At 32.4% G+C, this 25,126-nt stretch overlaps 1 protein-coding gene, 1 long non-coding RNA gene and 1 pseudogene across 4 annotated transcripts; 1 reads left to right on the forward strand and 2 right to left on the reverse strand.

Moving 5' to 3' along the window:
- Positions 1-9,321: 9,321 nt before the first annotated feature.
- LOC146934705 (disease resistance-like protein CSA1) lies at positions 9,322-11,566 on the reverse strand (annotated as a pseudogene).
- A 3,497-nt stretch (positions 11,567-15,063) lies between these two features.
- On the reverse strand, positions 15,064-17,889 carry LOC146934706 (RNA polymerase II transcription elongation factor). 2 transcript variants are annotated; one of them, XM_085706655.1, is made up of 4 exons: positions 17,742-17,889; positions 17,147-17,643; positions 16,520-16,562; positions 15,064-15,720 (listed from the first exon to the last, which is right to left on the reverse strand). In XM_085706655.1, exons 2-4 carry the CDS (start codon positions 17,636-17,638, stop codon positions 15,269-15,271), a joined length of 987 nt encoding a protein of 328 aa, XP_085562781.1. In that variant the 5' UTR covers positions 17,639-17,643; positions 17,742-17,889; the 3' UTR covers positions 15,064-15,268. The 2 variants fall into 2 exon arrangements, with proteins under 2 accessions (XP_085562781.1, XP_085562780.1); XM_085706654.1 differs by having other exon boundaries at positions 17,147-17,660.
- A 1,607-nt stretch (positions 17,890-19,496) lies between these two features.
- LOC146934707 (uncharacterized) lies at positions 19,497-22,745 on the forward strand. Of its 2 annotated transcripts, none has more exons than XR_015007860.1 (3): positions 19,497-20,098; positions 20,765-22,134; positions 22,418-22,745. It is a non-coding gene; the product is annotated as an uncharacterized LOC146934707 (long non-coding RNA). The 2 variants fall into 2 exon arrangements; XR_015007859.1 differs by having other exon boundaries at positions 19,498-20,098; positions 20,790-22,134.
- The last annotated feature ends 2,381 nt before the right edge of the window (positions 22,746-25,126 follow it).

Raw genomic sequence — 25,126 nt, forward strand, 5'->3', positions numbered from 1 at the left:
TTGAACCAATCATATTGCATCAATTTGATCTTTTACTAAAAAGTGTTGAAACGATTTTTCTTTAATTTTAAATGGTCAACAAATCATAGCCATACTATTATTGAAAATATGTATTTTATTATCTTAAATGCATTGTAAATTAACCGTTATAATTTGACACGAAGATATCTGATGATCACAATAACCATCTTTTTTAAGGAATATTTATTTGCCTTAACTACTAAGAAAATTCTAAGCCTATAGTGGTATTCCCGTAACAGAAAATAAGGGATGCGTTTACAGAAAAAATAAAAAAATAATTGGAATTCAATAATATGTTTAATTTACGTCAGTTGTAAGAATTCTTCCAATATTACATTAACATGTGTCGATGTCATTTTCTTGAACCAATCATATTGCAATAATTTGATCTTATTTGAGAATCTGCACATTAAAATGTAATTTAAATGCGTTTTATTTTGTGTCTTCAAAAAAAAAATATAAGTCAACACATCAATACATTCAAATAGAAAAAATTCATTTTAATGTTTGTCCATAAATAAAATAAAAATCATAATGACTAAACTACCACACAAAATAAGTCTATAAATTAGACATCTAGATCAACACCATTGCACGTCACACATTTCTTTCCCACTTTTTTGTCCCTTATTTTTTTCTTTGTTTTTCGTTGTTGTTTGTTGTTTGTTGCTTTGTACAATCAAATGACACCAAATACGATTATGTTCTCATATATATCCACTTTTAAAGAAAATTGGAATATATAGTTCAATTCGTTCACCTATGATTTGTGAGAGCGTTCGCCTATGATTTGTGAGAGACATGAACAAGACAAACTTTCTTATTCTTTGATAATAGAATTTTGATGTATAACAAGTTTAATTTCTGATTTTTCAACACCTTAAGTATTTTATGTAACGTTAATCATATTTATTCTATTATTTTAAACAAAATCATTTTTTTAATTCACGTTTTCGAAAACAAATGTATTTGGTATAGGTGTATTTGTCATTTTTTTAGGGATTGTGTCATTTTTTAACTTCCACTGGAATTTTATGGCTATTTTGTAATATAAACTATGACTATGCGATTTTTTGTATATTTTCAGTTGCTTGGGATAATGCATAAAATATGCAAGGTCCGGGGTTCAAACCCCGGTCACTGTAAAAAAAAAATACGTACTCAAATATATAAATATTTAAATGTTTTTTAATTGTATATTTTCAAAATTATAAGCAATAAAAATATGGTTTCTCATCATGATAACCCCCATTTTTTTTCATGATGATAAGCATCCTTGATGGAAATTTTAATGGTACATTTAATATGTAAATTTGGTTAACTGAATGAATCTCGAAAATGTACAGAAAAAATGAATTTTAACAAGTAATGAAAAAAAATCAAAATATGGTTATTTAAAAAATTACAATTTTTAGTGAAAACAAAATTTTTTCTACAGTAGAAAAATGAAAGCATTTTTTTCTTTTCTCAACGGTACTAACTATACAAATAACATAACAAATAAATATAATCAACGTAAAAATAAAAAATTTCTTTGCCATTACTAATTTTCTATATTTTTATTTTCAAAAATACGCTTTTTTTTTTCTTATACCACACTCAATTCTATCTGACATTCAAAACTCATTTCTATTTAAATGCATTCATAATCATAGATAGGGTAATGGAATAAAGAATTATTTTTTTTGAACAAATCAAAATGGAATAAATTGCTCAAAGGCACAGTGATTCACCCCGCACAAGGTGTGCTAAAAGTGATGAATCACCAAATGTCAGTTACAACCAAAAGAATTTAATGTATTTTAATTCTTATTCATATTAGCGTAATTTGTACACGGTACTCTTTTTAGACATATTTTATCGTATTTATTTCTCATTAAACACATTAAATCTCTATTATAAATATTTGCCTTAATTTTTTTTTTTTTTGAAGAGTACACTTGGCACTCCTTCTTGCTTCATCTCATTTATTACTTGATCAAATATTCAAATCACCACAAATTTACTCAGATTGCCATTTATGTCATTTGTATCACTCACACGAATTTGATATATGATCAGTTCATTTATTAAAAACCAAAATGAAAATTATAAACGTTTTAATAGCCCATCATGAATACGTTTTGTATTATCAGCCAATAAAAATTGAGCATGATTCATGATTGAAGTTACCAATCAATCAAATTTGAGCATACATGTCATCATTCTAATCATTACTTGGGTTGTTTTCTTCTTTATTCGTCTTTTAACTTTTTTTAAGAAAATTAATTTTATTTTTATGTAGTATTTGTTTTTGTGAAATGATGTTAATCAATTTTATTTATTATTGATATTTTATTGTTACAGAGCTATGATCAAGGTCATATATAACATGAAATTTTTGCCTTTTTTCAAACACCATGCCTTGAACTTGAGGAATCCATGATCCCTCTATCAATATATATATGTATGCTGGAACATAATACCTAAAAAGCTAAGCAAGTAATAAATCTATATCTTTCATTTTTTTTTAGGTAACGGTGGAGATTCCCTAAAAAAAAAGGTAACGGTGGAAATGGGAGGCCAAATCGAAAACACACTAATTCATGAGGATGGGAGACAGGATGCCTTTGAGCCGCAAATGAGAAAATGAGGAAAGATCACTATAGGAGACCAAAACCTAGACTTAACGGTAGCATGGTGATCACGTGATCACCTTAACTGAATCAATATCATCACATTGGATTAAAATAAATCAATGACTAAAATTTGAGATCAAATAAACTTTGACATTTTAATGTCATTTAATTCTAACTCATTTTTATATATTGATAACAATATTCATGTCACTATTCCCTACTTCAAGAAGAAAAAAAATTATGTCCCTATTTCCCTAAAAAAAAATCATGTCGCTGTTCTTTCAAAAAAAATGAAAAAAAATCATGCCACTATGCGCATATGCTCATACGTTAATCTACGCTTTCCAAGGCTTGAATGTTCACTTTTATAGATTGTTGATATTTTATTTTATTTTTCAATACACACCGTGTTTTAGTTTTTTTTTATTATTGTTTGGACCATTGTTTTCTAAATTTGTATTCCCAGTAAATCATATAATTCCAACAAATAAAAAGTATATCATATAAATTTTGAATACTATAATTTAAATAATTTAATTTTTTTTTCTTTTTTTTTGTGATTTTTTCATGTTATTAAGTTTAATCATGATAAATTAAATTAAGAGTCATTAATGTGACAATTTAAATTAAAATGATTCTATTAAATGTATCATTTATTGGGTCAGATGAAAAAAAATGTTATTTAAATGATACCATTACATGATACTCCCTCCGGTCCTATTTATATGAGAAAGTTTGGTCAACAAAAGTTAATGTATATGGTTAAAAATTTAGTCCAAATCCATCAACTTTCATTGACCCAACTTTTTCTTATAAATAGGACCGGAAGGAGTATCATGTTTTAAATCACTATTTTTTCTATCAATACTAATAATTGCATTCCTAATCAAGGTTGCCTCGGCTAATAGTGAGTTGACTCAACCTCAAGGGTGTGGATTCAATCCCCATTATTAGCGTGATGATCTCTTTATTAGGGAGTAACTTGGTATGTGTTCATTGAGTCATGAGACATATCTTGATCTTGATGTGTCCTCCAGAGTCTAACTCGCCTAAATTTTTTATAATAAAAAAAACAAATTTTTGTAAAATTGTCAATTGTAGATTATGATAGTAGTCTTTGAAAAGCTTCAATTTATTTTATGAAAAATTAAGGGTGTGTTTGTTTCAAGGCAAGAAATTACATTTCTTGAAACGACATTTTTACCTAATTGTTTGGTAACAATTTAGATTTTCTGGAATATTTTAGAAATTAATTAATTAAAAAACTAAAAATGGAAATAAATGTTAATGGTAGTGAGAATTTATGGCAAGTTCAGATTTATTACCATGGAAATTTTAGATTCTCATCCTTTAAGCATGAGAATAACAATAGAATAAAACTAAATAACATTCCTCTTAATATAATATTCATGGGAACAAATTTTCAAAACTTGAAACAAACATGAGAATGTTGCATATTTCTAATCTCACGTTCCTAAGAATCATATTACAAACCTTGAAATAAACATACCCTAAGGCCTAAAGTCTCTTTGACATATTCTAAAGGAACTTTTTTTCAAAGAAATAATAATAACAAACACAATTTAAAAGGAAATTTGAATGATATCCAAAATGAAATGTTAGCAATAACTCAGTGATTTTGTTAATTTCAATTTTACGAATTTTCAACAATTTTTTTATACAATTTATTTAGGGGTCCCTCACAAAATTGAAGAGAGATAGGGTGCTTCTATAGCCACCCTTCTCTACAAGCACCTTATTTATTTGCTCCACAATGGGGGTGCTTATTTATTGTGGTGCTGAATAGGTGAAGCACTCACCATTGTGGATAGCCTTAGAGATAAAAGAGCACTCACAAATATTTTTATGTTTAATTATCTCCAAGGATACTAGCTGAGTTCGAAACTCAAAATCTCGAAATTCAAAGTTTGTCCTTCTACTACTAGATTAAACCCTTAAGTTGGAAAATTGCATTGAACAAGAAAATGAATTTTTTTTTTCAAATTTTTTTTGTGTGGATTTTTTAAAAATTTTGAAAAAATGCCACCACAAAATGAACCAAAACCTTAAGTCATCATGTATATTGGTCATCTAACTTATATGTAACATCTACTTTAGCATCCAATATTATAGAACTTTAACTCACACTTGACACATTCGTCTCTTTGTTAAGTTTGAGACTCTTTGTGACTGGGATATAGAGACATAATAAAATAAAGTTAGACGGATGCGCAACATGCTAAAAAAGGTGGGTTGATGGTGGCTTTATACAAAGAGTTTTTATCCCTTTCTTTCATGATAAATAAAGAATTAAGCAAATGAAATCCAAAATAGAAGAAAACAGTTGATCATAATGCTAGGACTTTCGCGGGAGCGTAAACTGGGTTGGATAATCACATTATACTAAGACCAATTACTCAATTGAGATTAACATCACATCTTCATCCAAATCCTAAAGACATTGGATTTAGGGGTCATCTCACTTATATGTTTGTCATTGTATTCTCTTGCATCCAATCTGAAACTTTAACTCATATAAGACATGTTGACATCTCTCCCATTAAGTGTGAGACAGACATATGTGATTTGGTAACAAAGCCAAATAAAATCAGATGAAGACATATCATGGTAAAAAAGTTAAGTTGGTGATGATCTCATGGAGGGAGGTTTATGTTTCTTTCTTTCATGAGAAGTTACGAAATAAATTAGAAAAGGAAGGAAAATAAAAAAAAAATTGAACATGAGAGAAATGATAAGGAAAAAAAAAAGGAGCATGTGCTTTTATGGGAGCATATAAGGAATATAGTGATAATTTTACTGGTTTGATGCAGGAGTTGGACATTTTTTAGTAAATATTTAACCAAAATATTAGACTAATTAAAAAAACGCCATGTTGTTCTAAAATTTCTTATAAGTATTGTCAAATTTCACCAAAGAATAAAAGTGAAGGAGTTTGAAGTAGTTGCGGTTGAATAACAAATAAAAAAAGTATGAAAGAGAATGACATCCAATAACTAAAGTTTAAGATAAAAAAAATAAAAAATAAACAATTGACAACTGAAAACTAACAAAATAAATTATCATAATGTTGGGATTTTCGGGTGATCTTCACCGGGTTGGATGATTGTATTACGTCACTATCAACCATACAAGTGAGATTGACACCACATCTTTACATAAAACCTTAAGACATTATGTATTTTGGTCATCTCACTTATATGTTGTTCAAAATCTATTTTTCCATCCAATGTATAATGTTAACTCACATTTGACACATTAACATATCCTAATCAATAATGTGATTGTCTGTGTCAATAATTATGTAATGTAGTCAAATAAGTCAAAATTAGGTACAACATGTTCAAAAAGGTTGATTGGTGGTGATTTCATGAAGGGAGGTTTATATTCCTTCCATCCATGAGAATAGATAAAGGAAACTAGATAGAAAAATAAAATAAATATGAAGATGAAAAAAATTGAACATGGGAGAAACATTAAGGTGAAAAATATGTAGTGTGTGTTTTGTCCGCGAGAGTATAAAAAATAGATTGAATTATCGGTAATTATGTGGTTTTGTTGAAGGAGTTGAAGATTTTTGGGTAATTATTACAAAAGAAAATAGACTTAATTATAAAAACGTTGTATCATTTTAAAATGTCTAAATAAACATGTATTTTGTAAATTCATCATGACACATGTACATTTTCCATTGTCACATCCCATCATAGATCATATGTGAAGGAGTTTGAAAAAATAGAGTTTGAATAAGAAAATAGAATGAAAGTGAATGACATCCAAAAACAAAGTATTACTGTAAAAAATGGTTAATTAAGTAAATGTTTCCCATAATATTAAGATTTTTTCCAGTCCCTTGATTTTTTTTTTTGTATATCCGGATTTTATGCAAAACATTTCATATCTTGGATTTTTTTTAAGAGCGGGGGATACTTTCTCCCACATTGGACACAGTTGAGCATGTAAACGAATTCCTTCTATCATTGGTTCCAGGAGACGAAAAGGAATATATCAGTTCTGATTCGGTTTGCAAATTAGACGAGAATAATGAGGTACAAAGCGTCAAGTTGTAGATTTGATAAAGAGAACGACAAAACTACTATGTTCAAAATTAATAATATGGGATGAGGCATCGATAATGCATCATTATTGTTTTGATGCATTTAACTGAACCATGCGCGATATAATGTCTTATGATGGTGTTGATAATACACACAAACCTTAGGGGGTGTTTCTGTGGTTTTGGGCGGTGATTTCAGACAAATTTTTCCAGTGATAAGAAAAGGATACAAACAAGACATATTTGCTTCATCCATCAACTCATCAAAGTTGTGGAGTCACCGTAAGGTTCTCACCCTTACAACAAATATGTGTTTACGTGCTTCAATCGTACGTGCCGAGCAAGATGAGATAAGAAAGTTTGTTGATTGGATACTTTCAATTGGAGATGGAATAGGATCCGCCAACGTGAGTGGAGAAATTAACGTACTCATTCATGATGAGTTGCTGATAAAGAATTCCTCTAATCCGTTGCGTTCTTTGGTTGATTTTGTATATCCGGATTTTTTGCAAAACATGAAATCGGATTTTTTCCAAGAGCGGGGGATACTTGCTCCCACACTGGACGCAATTAAGCACATAAACAAATTCTTCCTATCATTGGTTCCAGGAGACGAAAAGTTTTGATTTGTTTTGCAAATCAGACGAGAATAGTGAGGTACAAAACGAATGGTTTACCACCGAATTCTTAAACAATATCAAGTTTTCTGATATTCTAAACCACAAGTTTAGATTTAAAGTTGGATGTCCAGTTATGTTGATTAGGAACATTAACCAAGCAACTGGATTGTGAAATGGGACTAGGTTGATTGTAGACAATCTTTGGAAGAGCTTTATCGGTGCAACTGTGATTACCCAAAAAAATACTGGTGAAAAAGTAATTATTCCAGGAATGAACTTAGTTCTGAGTGATCCTAAACTGCCTTTCAAATTTACTACTATATAGTTCCTGTTGGCTTTGTGTTTTGCAATGACAATAAATAAAAGTCACTGTCAGTCGTTGTCTCATGTTGGAATCTATCTTTCCGAACCGGTTTTTACTCATGGACAGTTGTATGTCGCTGTGTCGAGAGTCACTTCCAAAAAGGGTTTGGAAATGCTTATACTGGATGAAGAAAATCGAGTGTGTACTGAGACCACTAATGTTGTGTACCGTGATGTTTTTCAGAATGTTTAACCAGTCGTTCTTGATGACGCAGATGAGTATGAGTTTTTTTCTCTTTTAAACTTCGTTGTAATATATATTTTATTTGGATATGAATTGGTTGTTTCTACTTGCAACCATTCTAATAGTTGTGTAAAGAAAGAGTAATGGATTGGTCATGTAGATAAACTACAATTCTGCAACTAACAATTAAGATCACACTTCTTATTTCATTGTATAAAATCCAATGACATTTATTGTTGAGCAAAGAACAGGCTAAGTGATAAATTTGTTATAGGGACTAATATGTTAGATGGAGTAATATTTTTTATCCCTTTTTTACAATATTTTTGGTCTCATGCACCTTCAGGTGCTGGTTTTGTGCTTCAGGTGACATGATATCATTCAGATGTACACAGGCTGATGTTAATGGAATTTCTATGGCATTGAAATATCATTGACTAATTGCAATAGGTGGAATGCCTTCTTTTCGGCTCTGAAATAACACTATCTGATACATTAATGTGTTTATCTACCCAAACTTCGGTTTTTCTATTATATGATAGAGCAACTCCAACATTCTCATACTCAATTTAATTTTATTTATAATGTCAGTATCCTTCTGATCTTTCTCATTTTTCCTAATGTAAGCCGTACTCTTTCAGTGACCATATTATCAACTATATATGTTCTGCTTTCATTTTTTTAATACAATCAGCTATATATCCGTCTTTTTTTTCTTTGTTCTTTGGAGCACCTATGTCTATGTGCATGCACAAGACAATTTTGTAGTCCCTTTTTCAAGCCTTTTTTGTTGTGTTTTTGTTGATGGGTTATTTTATAATATGCTTAGTTAAAAAATGTGATAGATAGTTGGTGTCTTTGTCGTTGTTTGTTATACTTATTTGCTACACGATTGAATAATTACAAATTAGTGTTGGATGTTAAGATGAATCAAGTGTATGCACGATATTAACTTTGTATATGTAAGAATATTTGCTTAGAAATCATGGAATTTGAAAGAAACTATATATAAGGGCATCTGGTATAGACGATTCGTTGGGTATGGACAATTAATTGTATATGCAGTGGTAGACCTCGAGACTCCAACACCCCCAGTTATATGCAAGACATAAAAAAAAAAAAAGACTCACGTCTCCGTGATTAATTTTAGTCATCCGTGTAAAATATTCCGGCATCAAATATTAATCTTTCGACGTTACATCTGTTAAATCATTCTTGTGTAATGATACGAAAATCCAAATAAATATATACACGTGCAATCGAAAATACAATAACGATGCGTTTTATTAATATATTGTGTATAATGAATTTACCGTTTAATTAGATTTTATATAAAAATAATAATAATAGTTGTAATTCTAGCCCGTGCTTGGCACGGGTTTCCAAGCTAGTTTTTTTACAAAGACTAAGTATTGAATATTGAAAGTAGGTAAGCACAAGGAAAAAAACATAGTTAATTGCATTGACAACATCAATTGTTCCAACGTTGACCGACCAAAAGTATTCTGGTTTTACAACACTATGCACAAGACTAATTCAATGATATTCATTTATACTACTAATAACAATCATTCAAAAGTCAAAACCTTGTCATTAAAATGGGAATATTGGGCTTTACATAATGTAAATGATTTTACCTATTCAAATGATGCAGGCTTTACATGATGTAATGATTTTTTTACCTATTCAAATGATGCTTAAAATTGACGCAGTCAAAATGTAACAAACAAATTAAGGAAATTGCAGTCATGCATGGAAAAGCTGAGAAAATCAACATATGCCCTGAAAACTTCATACTTTATCTCCTTGTAACTTGGTAATCTCATCGCAAAGGAACTCAAGGAATGCCATAAAAGGTGTTCAAAGTACTTGAACTCCAAAATGAAAAAAATAAAATAAGAATTTGAATATTTGAAACTTGAAAAAGAAATATATTGGTGGTTAGCCTGTTTAAATACATACCTGCAGCCACCCAACTAGTACCACCACTATCATCAATTTCTTTGGTATAAAGAGGACATATTCCACACTTTTTCACTGTGACCTTTGATTTAGAATGTGGGCGATAATCATGTTTGCTGACCTTAAAAGTGAAGTTGTGGGCATCAAAGAACTTGTGGTCAATACCAGTAAAGTCCAAAAGTTATGTTTCCATATGAATGTGTGATCTTGGACAACTAACCTACTTCGACCCTTCCAATAGAAGTAGCATTTTATCTTGTCATAGTTAGGAAGAACATGTATGTGACCATCAGATTGAAATGTTAATCTGTATGTAAAGCTACTACTACTTTTTATTGCATCATCCATATCCTCACGTCCCAAAACAACACAAAGAGAAAAACCAACAAACCTTTTATTGCTAGGACAATCTTGAGAATCTTTTCTCATGGTTACGAGACGTCCCGTACAATGATAAGGGAACCAACGAGGAACTTCACTCCCAGGAAAACAGAAAAACACAGACCCATATGCTTCCTCCGTGATCCTAAGCCATGCTTCAGCGCCAATATTACTGCAAGTAGTTTCATCCAGTTCTCGACTATTGGTGAAATGAAATTGAAAGGCATCCTTGTTGTAAATTGATGGAAATTCCAACCTTGAATTTGACATCATTATTCCAACGGACGGGCAATCATACGCCAACAACTGATTTAGAGACAATGGAAGTTGTGGGATACTTTCAAGCCTTTTGCAATCACTTAAATCAAGTGATTCTAAACTTGAGAGATGGGCTATGCTCACGGGAAGGTTCCCAATATTGCTTTCTTGAAGTGAAAGCTCCCTCAGTGATGACAAACTACCGATATTATTTGGGATTTCTGTTAAACTGCAACAGCCAGAACAATCAAGTTCAGATAGATAGTTTAGATTTACAATGCTGTTTGGAAGTGACACCAGCTCAGTGCATAATTTCAGGCACAAAGGTCTGAAGCCCGACTAAATTCCCCAAAGATGAAGGCAGTTCCTTAATTGCTGTTTTTGTTAAGTTAATGTGAACAAAAGTTTCTGCAGGCTCTGAGATCTCTGGAAAGGTCTTCAACATTAAGCAACCATGCAAATCAAGTTTTGTCAGCTTCTATTTGAAAATACTGCTTGGAAAAGTTTCAAGCGATTCACAGTAGGTAATGCTTAACTTGGAAAAGTTAGCACATGGGAAGAAAGATTTGATACTTCAAATTGTGATGTCTAATAACTCATCATATATTTCAAGACATATGACATATCTCATAAAAATAACACTCTGAAAACTTGTTCAATCAAATGGCATTGAATAGGGTTCTGTTAGTTAATGCATGTTAATCACAATGAGTTTGGCAAAATCACGTTGACACAATTTTGTTAAAGCTCCGAAGTGTAGTTTATGTTAAAAATTACGATGACACCGTGATTATGTCAAACTCACCATCGATCCAAACTCACCATCAGTCCAAACATGCACTTACTATACACTCTTAGCTTTTGACAAACTAAAGTTCATTTTGGGGAATAGTTGGATTAAGCCCACCTTCAATCCTAGAAATTCCTGTAATAATATTCTGAAAAAGGTTATACATAATCAGCAAGATCACAAACATCTACTGAATTTATGTTTATACATTACCAGGTATTGAAAGGAAAGGTTTACCACAAACGTTAAAGCACTATACAAGTTTCTCAGAATCTCAACCAAGAGGACCAACATAATTGACTAGTCCACCTCTTTTCATCAAAAGCATCTGAAGTAATGGGATCTGGATTGCATGCAGTCCTGCAGTCGGAGCATTAATGGATGTCCGGTTAATATGGGATGGTCCAAATTTCAAGCAGATTTTATTCTTTGTATTAAATCAAAAAACACGATCTTAAAATATGGACCACAAATGCTCTGATAGCAGAACTGCATCCAGTTTTTATGAAAGGTGAAAGTGAAGTGTGGAAGATATAAACCAGAAAAATCAGTGACCATGTTGAATTTGATGAGTGCAGTGATGACGAAAAAAATAGATAGCAGAGGAATTGGAGGAAAACAGGGAGTGCAAAGGCTGGTTTTCTTCACATTCAGATTATTAAAACAGTGTTAGAGAGCCATCAAGGAATCAAAGAAGGCAGAAGGTGTTTAGGAATCGGAGGAGGCACCATCTTGCTACGCAAGCATAACTGGTAAGTGGATTAAAGATGACCACGTAAGCAAAGAATTTATGATAAGTCCAATCGCAGGTGCTTCAGAAATTAATAGTGTAGATAGATATTTCAACAATATTGTGATCATAGTTAATAAGCACACACGAAACCAAGAATCCTAGCAGAACTTTTTCACTAGTGTACTAGTTTTGGAATGGAAAATAAACTATCCATGTGTTAGTGAATGGAAAGGAACCTTCAGGTTCTGTTTAAGATGCATTGTATACAATGGGTCAATTAGCACAGTATACTAACCAATGATGTTGATTTATCACCAGAAACGTGAAGTGAATGTTCTCAATTCAGCTTCAGCAAGCTTTTAAATATACCAAGGATAGTGAATTATTTCATCAAATGTTCGAAAGAACTCAAAATCAATTTGGTAGGTTACTAAAATTATGCAGAAGTTTTCTGCTTATCATCAAGCTTATGTATTGAGTTAAACATACTTGACAGGACATAGTGTCTTTTAAGGGCTAATATATAGTGGGCCGGCTATGGCACCTTAAGTTATCTGCACAAGCTTCGATCTTTTGGGACGTCTATGACACTAATCTATGGTTGACTCTTGGAGAAGGGGTCTTAGTCCCTTGGTGTTCGTACGTAGCCTCTTAACTAGAGCATCTCCACTATAGGAGGTGTGCACTCTTTCCGGTTGATGGATAATCTTAACTACACTATTCAACTTCATTCAATACTCACTCGGATAGACTAATACAGCTACATTATGCAGCAAGTAAAGCTATATCATAAAGAATTTCAAGGTTATAGTGCGCGTGTTGATTCAAACCCTTTCTATATACCTTCTCAACTTGTGAAGGCCGCAAAAAGCACATGGCATCCCTTTAAAACTGTAATTCCATGCTATTTAGACCCCAGTACCAGTAGAGTAACTTGATTATGCAGATTATAAAGTCTTCTTAGCGTTATTCAACCAAGTTTAACTTATTCCCCCATCCGGCTAATAATTGACTTTGGTGTAGGGTCCAAATTCAGAAAATCTTCAGTTCTCTTTAAACTGGATCCCTTTACTTAGATGTACTTGTGGGGACCAACACTGGTTGTTAGACTAGGTTTTAACACATAATATTTCTTTTAGGGAATACTTTTCAGATCTTGCATTGGGAGGGTCATTATGTCAATAGTCAACTCTTGATCACTCTTCTATGCTAAGTACAATTTTGTGTTGAATTAAAAAAATGGTTGGACCGGCTTAAACTACTTCTATCTGTTATGGTTAATCAAATGTGAATGAATGGTAATACTAGAGATAATTACCTATTATCTGTTTGCCCTAAACAATATCCTATATTGATCAGTGATGATGATAATACAGAAAGTCACTCGAACACAACGTAAAAGCAGCTCGACAAGATCAATAAAAAATACTACTCAACTTGTTATTATTAGCTGCTATTCCAGGTTGAGCAAGCAAAATGTTATCTGGTTTTTATAACTCCATCCATCCATGTGCAAACCTAATTATTTGCTTGTTATTTCTGTAGCAAAACATTCTTCGGAGCATACATTGAGATTTGAGAAACCAACCATGCAATTCAAAGCCTAGTTTTGACTGACAAGGCAACTTCAATTTGAAAATGTTGCTTGCTGGGAAGGAATACCGAATACTTTCACTTTCATGGGAGAGATTCACAACAGACAGTACGTTCTAATTTACGGAGTTTTGTTTGTTGAGACTTGTAATGGAAGATGAAATAAATAATCTCTCAAGCACCAGTTCCAAAATTTCAATAACATTAATGATTTCTTTAGACAAATACTCATATTTAAAGTATCATTAAAAAATGGGTCATGCTAAGTTGTTAAGACAAAAAAAGGAATATTTTTTATGAGTATGATGAAGCAAAAGTCAATTTAGTACTCATCCAACTCATTTTAGTAGTAGTCATTTTAGAGTTGTACGTGTTCTTAAAAAAAAATTGGTTTAGTTGATTTCAATGGTAAAATTAGTATTACCTCTATTTTTAATTACAAGACCTTTTTGAGAATTTTTTTTTTGTCTCTTTTTATAAGACCATTTTGTTATTTCCAACTACATTTAATTACAAGACCTAATAAGGCTGATCCGTATTGGAAGATGTATACAAGAAGAAGAAATACAGCTTTAGGGAGGGAGTTTGGAAAATCTGGAAGTTAACCGAGTTTCCAATCACGATGAACATATATTTTTGAAAAACATTACCTGTGCCAAATAACCACCTAATAGGTAATAACATTGGACATATGCCACAACAACCTGGATCAGATAACCTTATTTATATGTAGATCATGTCAGATATGAAACTCAAATCTCACACCCTTTTGAATGATTGATGTCATGTAAATGTCTGAACTGTTAACGTTATTAGAAGCAAAGAATCAATCAGTTACAGATGTGTGGAGCTTTAGTTGTTTGGAGAACAAAACAGGAAGAGCCAACCTCTCATTTCTGCAATTCGTGAGCTTTCAGATTTGTCCCTTCTCAAAGTTAGATATCCACAGATGCGTTGAGAACCCATTGGACACTCAAAAGCAAATAAGACAGTAAACTAGTTTTTAAACATGTAAACTACTAAAGCCTCAGATATATAATATTTTTTTAACAAATTAGATATGATAGTTTACATGACATTTTGTGAAATTTATGCACCCTATGGAAGACACTGCTCTGTAGCCTTGTGAATAAAAATAATATTTGTTTAACTTTTCTTGAATATCTGCCAAATTTGCAGTATCGAAATGGTCATGCACAGTGAAGCACAGAAGAGATGTGTGTCTGTGTATGTATATCACTTACTAATATCATGGTACAGGGATTAACCAAAGACACTCTGAACAAAACCTATTATTAAGTTCAGGATTCAAATCCCTTTTACCTATATGAGAGTCAACTTTTGACATTGCTGAAAGATTAGCCTCCAACGGCCCAGTTTGTCACTCCCGAAAAGTTGGGGGTTTCTTGTATGGCTTAAAATTTGCTGTACATGTTTTAATGATGACAAGCAAAATCAAAGACAGTTTAAAACAGCAAATATACCATATCATTAATAACTTCTTGCACTCTAATTGTCACACATATCAGCGTTAACAAAATTCCCAACCTTTTAGAATCTACATTCTTCTAACCTAGGCTTACTAAACACATTCTATATATTGGATTATTTGCAGCAAAAACGATATATGGTAAAAGGAAAAGTAAGAAAAAACCCACAGTTGTGCAATTTTATATTGAGTTAACTGAGTCTTCGTCGCTGCCTTCACTGTCACTGCTGCTGCTGCTCCCACTACCACTAGCACTACTGCTTCCACTGCCACTACTACTGCTAGAAGTAGATGTTTGCTCATCTCTCCCCTCTCTCCCCTCTGCATTCACCTGGGCTCTCAGAGCCTCAGCAGCATTGGGTCCTTTGTCCACCTCATCACCACTATCATCCACATCAGCAATCTCATCATCAGTGAGTGGAACATTCATGTCAAATCCAACATTATCCTTTTCTTCAACATTATCCCTTTCTTCCATATCATTGTCATCCTCAGGTGTTCCACTGCCAAAAAGATCATTAATATCTATTTCTCGATGTTCCTCAACTCCATTTATGGCAGCTGGTGAGGTAGCAGTAACAGTGGGTAGTTCAGTTAGATGATCAGATGACCTCTTAGAATCAAATTTGATGCCTGTCATACATCAACAACGTTAAAATAATTTAAATTCATTAGATTAATAGCAAAGTCACTGCAAACTATTTCATCAGTTGTGTGCGCATCACTTCTGAAAACAATGAAGCACACATCCAGAAAAAATTCATACGTGTCTGCATAGAAAATTACATAGACATTTTGGAAAAAGCAGCAAAGGAGCACGAAAACTGTCATGTTGGAAAGCATGCATTAAATACATTTAAGCAACAATTGATATAATAATAAAAATAATTTCTCACAGATGTCAAATAACAGTCTATATCTGTCATCATCAAGTTACAATGATATGATGAAGATGAAAATGAAAAGCTTAGGCCCCGTTTACTTTGTGTTAATTTTATTTACTAAAAAGGGAGATGAGAGGCTCTTGGAGTAATCAAACAATTGTATGCATATTTTGGAAAAAAGAAAATGGCAAAAGAATTGTTTTCATTATTTCTAGAAAAGCATTATCATCTTCTCTTCATCAAAATGGTTCACTTTAAGAGTCTCACATCTTCTTATTTGAAAGTTAAAATGAACACATATTTTAGAAAATAAAAATATAAAATGTTTTCACAAAGTAGATCGGGTCTTCGTATATCCTCCATGTACCTGATTGAAGGAAAAGGTTGCACATGCAACTGATATAGTCCGAAAAACAGAAAGTCATACAAAAAAGACGTGTTGCTAGGGATGTCTCACAACATGTCACGAGAAAATCAATTAAGCAAGGAAATCTACACAAAGTTCAGATATTCTACTACAAAAAACCTTCTAACCAGATCAGACATACCAGTATTTTCAGGTTCACCAATATCAATACGCTCCACTTCAACCTATGCAGAATCAATGTAAATGTAAGAAAAGAGAAAAGAAAAACAAGAAATGAATCATTTACTTCACTTCCATCACCATAGAAGTAACAGCTCAGCCAAAACACACAAAATCAAAACCTTCTAAAAGAGATTTGTAAGTGTATTTGTTCTTCATCTAAAAGCCCAACATACACCAACCTCAAAAATATAAATCACCAACTTCAAATCATTCTATAATCCACTTTCTTTTAACGTAAAAAAAAAAAAAAAAAAAAGAGAGTAGCCGAGTGAAACATATGTATCTATGTATGTGCGTATGTAAACAATCAAGTTTACACTACCCCTCCCAATAAAAAATTAAATACTTATTTACAAATATAGATTGATGTTCTAGCGGTACGACAAGGATAAGTATATGATATTAACGGACAAACTACGTGCATACCAGGTTCAGTAAAGTATCAACTTCCATAAAAACACTGAAAATCTTAATATATATGATAACATAAGCATATAAAGGATGGTCTCCAACAGCATACATTTTTATGATGTAATGAACTAGACTACAACAACTATGCTAAATATAATTGGCAGTAGGCACTTACTGGTATAGCTTGATTTGAACTCCTGCCACTACCAAAAGAGGCTGGTTTTACAGGCTTCCCAATAGGAGATGACCGAAGATCCAAAGCCGGTCCAGATGGGGCAGTAACAGATCCAGCCGCAGCAGCTGAAGACTCACCAGGCTTACGAAGATGGCGCAGTTGCTTTACAGCCCTATCAAGACGCTCCAATCGAAGTGTCTGACCATCAAAGAACAAAACAGCATCATTTTCTTTGTATTCCTCGCTATTACCCTCAAATGTGACTTTAGGTTTTCCAATCTGATTGTTGTGAAATTCAACAGAGACTCTATTCTCTTTGGTCTTGCGTAGTAATCCAGGCTTAGTCTTATCGACTGAAGCAGGCTTAAATTCATATCGAAGAGTGCAGTATTTGTTAGAGGAATCATCTTTGAAAGAAGATCCTAAGGTTAGATTGTACCATCTATCAGACTCAGGAGCAGTTTTCGGTTCTTCTTTAGATTTATTCGCCATCAGCACTAGCATATAACAAAACCTAAAATTAATAAAGGAAAATTGACTATTATCTTAATAATTCTGATTTAACTATCAATTATCAGAAAATTAAAAAAAGAACCTGGATGAACGGAGTTTATGACGGCGGCGGCGGAGCAACTTCGGTTGAGTTGAGTGGTGCCGAGTTTTAATTCATTCTTAAAAGATGTGATTATTTCTGTCTTCAGCGAATGATGATGGTGATGTCCCTCTTCAAAACCAAAGGGAACAAAAGATTAGATTCATCGCTTCTTTTTATCTCAAATCCCTAATTATTATATAATACTACCTTTGTTCTTTTTTAATCGTCACATTTTGACATTTTAGATAAACCAAAACAATCAATAAATGTTGCTAATAATTTCTATTTTTACTATAATAACCTTATTTATTTAATATCTCATTACATATATTTCTCTCTTCACAATAATAAATAGGCTAAAACGCACTTTTTGCCCCCTAAGTTTCAAAATGTTGCAATTTTGGCCCCCTATTAAAAAAAATAGCATTTTTGGCCCCCTTCATCCAAAAATTGCTGAGAAGAGGCCACATGTCCCAAAAAAAGGGCCATACTTGCAACTTTTTCTAAAGATAAGGGGTCAAAAAGCATATTTCTCTTATGTTAGAAGGTCAAAAGAGCATATTTCCCTAAACATGGGGGGTCACTTTTGCCATTTTTTTTAATAGGGGGCCAAAATTGCAACATTTTGAAACTTAAAGGGCAAAAAGTACAGTTTAGCCTAATAAAGAAGGATAATATTGGTAAAATAACATTTAATGTTGCATTGAACTATGTAAAGTGACGCTTAAATAGGAACAAAAAAAATCTCTAAAAGTGACACTTAAAAAGGAACGGAGGGAGTAATAATATAAGAGACGTCTTTCTTTTGAAAAATTAAAAATAAAAAAATTGACACTTTTTTTAATATACTCCCTAACTTTCCAAAAGTCAAAAGTTGCAATGAATCAAAAAAGTCAAAGTTTTCTTATAAATAAGACTGGAGGGTGTATATACTACATACTCTTTTTTTTTTTAAAATAACATAACATACTATACATACATATTTACAAATCAAATCCAACCATATATTTTCCTTTCAAAAAAAAATCCAACCATCGGATGAAATCAAAGACTATGGATCTCAAATTATTAGTGACCTTTAGTCATATGTGGAAGATCCTTGCCTGGTTGTTACGATTTGTATTTTAGTTTATTACTGCCTCAATGTTTTCTGAAAGTACTATATGTATTCTTAGAGGGATTTTAGCTATCTTGATAACTTGTACTGCTCTCAACCATGGATGAGGATTGTCCCAATTCATGATCATTTTGATTGTAATTTTGCTATTTTAGCTGTTGAATGAATGAAATTTTTTTACCGTCAAAAAAAAAATCCAACCATATATTTGATCTCTAAAAAAAAATCTTATATATTTGCATATATTGCCATTGTCAATGTACTATGCAACTATTTTACACTATTTCAAAAAAAAAAATACAACTATTTTATATACACATTAAATCAAATTATTTCATTCTGAGTTTTGACCCTTTTTAATGTATTTATTTTACACATACATTTCATGATCCGTTGTCACGTCAATTGCCTTTCTTAAAGAGCAATGATATTTGAACAACCATTTGCTAACAACTTTTATGACAACTTCCTTTTTCTCTCTTCTTAATTATTTGTCAAAAACAATGAAGAGAGAAAAAAGAAGAAAGAGAGTAAGAATATAACGTGAGTATGAGAGAGAGAAAGTTGTTTAAAAGTTGTCACAAAATGGTTGTACAAATATCATTTCTCTTTCTTAAAATAGGGAAATTCTTTGTTACCCATCGCACTATGGTGGGTTTCCTTACCCATCTAACTTGTCACACATCTAACCATCCATTTGGATTTAAACTTTAAAATGTCTTAATAGTTGTGAATTTTAAACATTTGCAAATTTACCCCAAATTCATTATTTTTATTTACTGTTTATCTTCTCCCACTCATCGTGTCATAATCCTCAATCAACCACCACGGGCATCGGCATCGGCACCACCGCCGGTGATAATTCCTACATACCAGTACCACCTCAAAAACCCGTCGACATCCCTGTTCCTCCACCGTCACCTCCCGATTTCTCCCCTTCACCTCTTCAACATGATGCTTCCATGTCTGAATCAAGATCAATAAGCCCGATCCTAGGCCCATGCCCAAGCCCATTCTTGAGGAGGAGGATGATGAAAATTTAAAGAATGAAGATTCTTTGAGGAAAAGAAGAAGTAATAGAAACGTTGGTGTTGGCGGGGGTGTGGGATTAGAGGATGAAGAAGATGAAGCTCCACCACCTTTTCTGCGTTGGTACTTTGATTGGTCGTGAGGTTTCAAAGATGTTTGAGGCTACAAGATTGCACTATCACTCCAATTTTGCTGATAAGTGATAATAGAGGTACTCTAATGCATTGCACCACACTTGATAGTTTTATCTCTATATGGATTGTGGAAATTTGAAAATTATTTGCTTTTGAATTGTATCTCTAGCCACATCAATCTTGATATCACCACACCTCGCTGCATAATTGTTTGATGATGAACTTCTAATTTTTAACTGCTAATTTTAAGACAAATTGACAGGAATGGTGTTGATTACTTAATAGATTTTACTGGATGTCTAGCTAGTTTATTCAAAAGGAAAGAATCAATCTGTGTGTCTGTTCTATGTATTTTGTCTTTTCACAAGAGGGGCTAGACTTCATTGAATGTTGCCTTGTTTGGTTATGTCATACAAAGAGAAGACATGAGCAGCCACTAGTTATTAGGGTGGATACAATTGAGGATAGTACTAGAGTTAAAAGCAAAGGAACTATTAGAAAAATCCATAAAGAACTATTTAGTTTCTCTGATTTTTGTATATTGGAACTTACTTAGCATTGGAGTTCTTGTGTTTTGGCTTTTATGTATTAGTGGTGTGTCTATCCTCTAGTACAGAGAGGATATTTGTTGCAGGTTTTTTCTTTAGACTTTATAGCATTGTAGTGGAGTTTGTAGTTGTCCAATGAACCCCGTTGTATTTGCGTTTTAGTTCACGGCCTCATGGAACTTTTGGTTGATGTAGTTTTGGTTTTCCTTTGGTGGTGTAGTTGTGATTGTTGTGGTTTTCGCCGTTCACACTTCTTCAGCTCTCCTACTTCACTTTGTCAAGGTAAAGGTTTTGTTTTCCTCTAAAATTTATTCATTTGAAGCTTTGCAGTGGCGGAGCCCTTCATGGGTTAGGGTAGGCCACGGCCCACCCGAAAAAATTAAAAAATTAGCGATCATAGGTCTACTTTGCGAGATTTTATACAATTTTGTGTCTGTTTTAGGTTTTTGTTGATCTAAATTCCAGCAAACTGGTGTAGTGGCCCACCCAAAAAATTTAAATTAGTCAATTATAGGTCTATTTTGCGAGTCTTTAAACAATTTTTTCAACGTTTATAGTTTTCCGCGGTTTCAAAAGTGGCATACGTGATTTTTGTGATGCTTATACTTGGCATATTGTCATGTCAACTGAAAATTCCCTCAGTTAACTGTCGTAATGTACAAAAAGGTTTCATAATTTATAGTAGTTGTTAAATACTTAATTATTTAAGTATCCATCCTAACTTCTTAGTCAAACTCCGTCATTTCAACTTCGTACTTAATGCTTATTACAACTTTAATTTGTGTTTATATGTTATAATTAATTTTAGTGGCCCACCCGAGCTTTTTTTTTGGCTCCGCCACTGAAGCTTTGGTTATTGCTTTAGAAATTATCAGAAAGTTACTTGGTAACTGTGCTAACTGCTGATAGATTTTGCTTTGGTTGTTAACAGTTTTTATGTTCAGTTTTTTTTTGTAAGGATTGTCATATACCATTTATAGTCATGGTTCAAATAAACTCCTAATATTTTAGGAAGTAGTTATGTGTTGTTACTTAGTGCATTAGAATGACTGGTCCGAAGCATTTTCAACCATCAATGAAGGAGCTACTAATGGAGTTTAGAGTTGTGGTAAGCTTGAACCAAGTTAAATATCTTTGAATGTAATTTGATGCCTTCAAAGAATGAGCCGATTGATGTGGAATCTATTGTGGAGGATATTAAGGTGTCATGGAGGTGGTGTTTGACTAGACTAGAAATTCCGACTTGCTTGTATCATGAATGGAGTTGGAATCCGAATGAGTGCCTGTTGAGGCAACATTTTGCGTGAGAGTTAAGCTCTGTTGAGGGTGGCTCCATCTTGTTCCGATCCTTAACAATAGATGTTGTGGCTGTGGTAGTTGGTGGGATTTTTTGTCTCGGGTGTGGGGTTTTTTTTTCTTCACTTTTGTGCTGCTGGTATGTGCTGCTACGGTCAACTATGGCAGCAGCTGCTGTTATTTTAGGACAGCAACGGATGGAGTTTTGCCAGGAACCTCCGACTGTTCGTACCTTGGTGTTGATTGTGAGGCAGTGGTATGCGTAAATGGTTAGTAGGAAGTAGTCTTGATTTTCATGGCTATCCGTTTTTTTACTCATTATCCAGCCTCATGATTTTTTTTGTTGCTGTGCTGCCATAGCTTCCTTGTGACCCCAACTGTAACAATTTGCTATTATTAATGAATAATTAGGATAGTTGAAAAAAGGAGCTAAAAATTGAACTAAATCAAATATTAGGACTGTTGAAAGAAAACAAAAATTTGATTTTTTATAGTCTTGCATATTGTGTTTTTGTTTACCTTGTTATTCATGTGCTCTGGTTTGTTTTGTAGACCGGTGCACTGGAGGATAAGAGAAAACAGTTTTTGCAGGCAACACTTGGGATTCAAAAATGCTTCCGTGGTCTTCAATCCCGCAGTTATTTCTGTGAACTTAAGAATGGAGTGACAACATTATAATCATGTACTGCTAGTGCCAATATTAGTTTCAATTTTAGCAAAACTATCAATTGATTGTAGGCATTATGATATTTTTCTTCATTGAAAAGAAGATTTCTAATGTAATTATCATAAAAGCAATATTGATATTGCTTGAAATAGAGAGTCCTCTGCTGTTTGGCCTCTAATTGAAAAATAAATTTGAGGATCTTATTCGCACTCATTCATTGCGAAAATTATATACCTAGGTTGTAGGCTAAAATCATTAAATTCTTGTCACAATTGGTTGTTCATAACCTTGGTTCTAGTTTATTTCTAGATTTCTAATTGCTAGTTTGTTACATTGCAGTTAGTTGTGGATAAATTACACGAAGGAAACGTGGTGATTTGATGAAATTTTCCATAACAATTTATTCTAAAAAATTTGAGGAGATTCTTTATAGTCTTGAAGGAAACCAAATCTAATATTATGATTGTTTGAAAGAACAAAAAACAAAAACCGAACTACATTGAAAAAGAATCGATTGAGAGATTGAATTTGATGGTTGAGATGCAACAATTGAAAAAAAAGAAGAGGATTTCAATTGAGATAATCAATTTTCGTATGTCAGATGCATGTGAGAAATCCATCCATATAAGTGCACATAGTTTCAAATGTACCTGATAGGCTCAAATAAATTAATCATTTTTTTGTTTTTGTTGATGGATCGTATTATTCCTTTTGTGATAGCTATACAAATTGGTTATCAAAATATAGAGGTCATAACAACTGCTTCGTTCCATTTCCATGTGTAGTGGTATTGTTGGTTTTGACTAGGATTTATGGGAGAACATGCTAAGATTTAAGATTTTGACTAATTAACTGCAACATTGGAGTAAATGTTGCAAAATCTTATCATTGGAGTAACGTTTCACACAATAGCATGTTAGTAATTTTTAAATTATGTAATGAATGCAACATGGTAAGATTAAAAAGTAATATAAATAGATGAATATTTTATATGAAAACTATATATTTAATAAATTAGTTTTTGCTTTTTCAATTTTTTTTACTAAAACAATATATTTTGGTCCCTTAAATTTTTTCGTTCTATGTCTTTTAAATTACAAATTGTATACATTTTGTTTCTCTTATTTGTATACGTTAGACACTTTGGTAATTTATGTCATTTTAATCAAGGGACAAAGTGTATAATATTTGGAGACTAAAATTTGTAATATGTGTAACTTAAATTACCCGTAACATGGAGATTACCGGGCTTAGGCACTCATTTCTATCAACAAAATAAAATTATCTAGAGATTAGATGAAAGGGGACTAGTTTCTTATAATGTAATGAACAACAATTCACATTTCTATCAAGAGAGGTACTTAAATTTGTTGTGTAGGAATTCATCGAACAAGTTTAGCTGTAATAGAAAGAGACATGTGAGAAATAAATAAATAAAAAAGCATAATTATTCATCTTAAACTTTATTATCCCTCGTGTAAATTAAGTTCTTAAAGTTGTTTAAACCAAAGTGATGCCTGCATTCGGTCGTCTGTTGCTACAAAACAACCCAACAACAAGTCTCATGTAAATTTCAAATAACAATTAATATTGTGACAATATCATTCACAATGTTCAAATTATTCAACGCATAACATAGTTTCCTCTTTCTTTTGATATCATTGATAAAAAAAGAAGAAGGAAGAATATGAAGAGTAACATAAACATAAACTTGTTGACTAACATAAGAAATGGTCGCTCTAGTTAATGAGTAAGCAATCATATTTGCATGTTTCATTTGCAGTCTAATTAGGTCATATCCAACGGTACGATCAATTTTGTTTGATGTCATTGAAGTAGATAATATAGTCAGAAGGAAGGGGGGTTTGAATTGTGACCCTTTAAAAAATTATCATGCAACTTAAAATTAATTCTCAAGTTGTTTTACTTGGAATGTTTAAGTTAGTGAAGTGACTTCAGAACGTTCTGAAGTTCTTATGTAAAAATAGTTTAATAAAGTAAATGTGTTTGTGTGTGTAGTGTATATTGAAATTAAAGAGTATAAGGAAGAGAGAAATAACACACAAAGATTTATAGTGGTTCACCCAATGTGGGCTAATCCACTCCTCACAATCTTGTGAGAGTTTCCACTATAATGCTTGAGATAACCTCTCAAATCCTACACCTTACAACCTTTGTTCACCTGAACAATTACAAACTTGTATTCTCTAAGCCTCAACAGGCTTGCACCTTCTTGCTAAGTTACCCACTTAGACTTTTACAATCTTTGCTCAAACTAACACTTTAGTACCCCTAAAGCTAGATGAGACTTTGATTACAATTTGTATGAGGTTTAAGTGTTTGTAGAAACACACAACAATAGAATGGAAGGAAAAGTTATTTTTAAAGAGATAACAGAAAGAATTGATTTACACTACAGGAAGATATAAAGAATCTCAGTGATGATCAATTCAAATTGCAAGAGCTTCAAACACGTTTCAAATGTTTTCTTGTATGCTTTGCAATGGTGCAAGTAATGTTGAGCCTTTGATATCTATTTATAGATTTTTTTGAGCTCATATAGCCGTTGTAGGGTGTCCAATGGTGTTATGCCA

Source organism: Medicago sativa, chromosome 4 (assembly GCF_051527215.1).
Source record: "Medicago sativa cultivar Bolivia chromosome 4, Bolivia_mono, whole genome shotgun sequence".
Taxonomy (NCBI): Eukaryota; Viridiplantae; Streptophyta; class Magnoliopsida; order Fabales; family Fabaceae; genus Medicago; species Medicago sativa.

Coding starts and splice junctions, on each gene's coding strand:
- LOC146934706 (XM_085706654.1), bottom strand. CDS start 17,650: ATGCTAGTGCTGATGGCGAATAAATCTAAAGAAGAACCGAAAACTGCT. Junction 16,563..17,146: donor GTTCAAATCAAGCTATACCA/GTAAGTGCCTAC, acceptor GATTCTGCATAG/GTTGAAGTGGAGCGTATTGA. Junction 15,721..16,519: donor TGGTGAACCTGAAAATACTG/GTATGTCTGATC, acceptor GATGTATGACAG/GCATCAAATTTGATTCTAAG.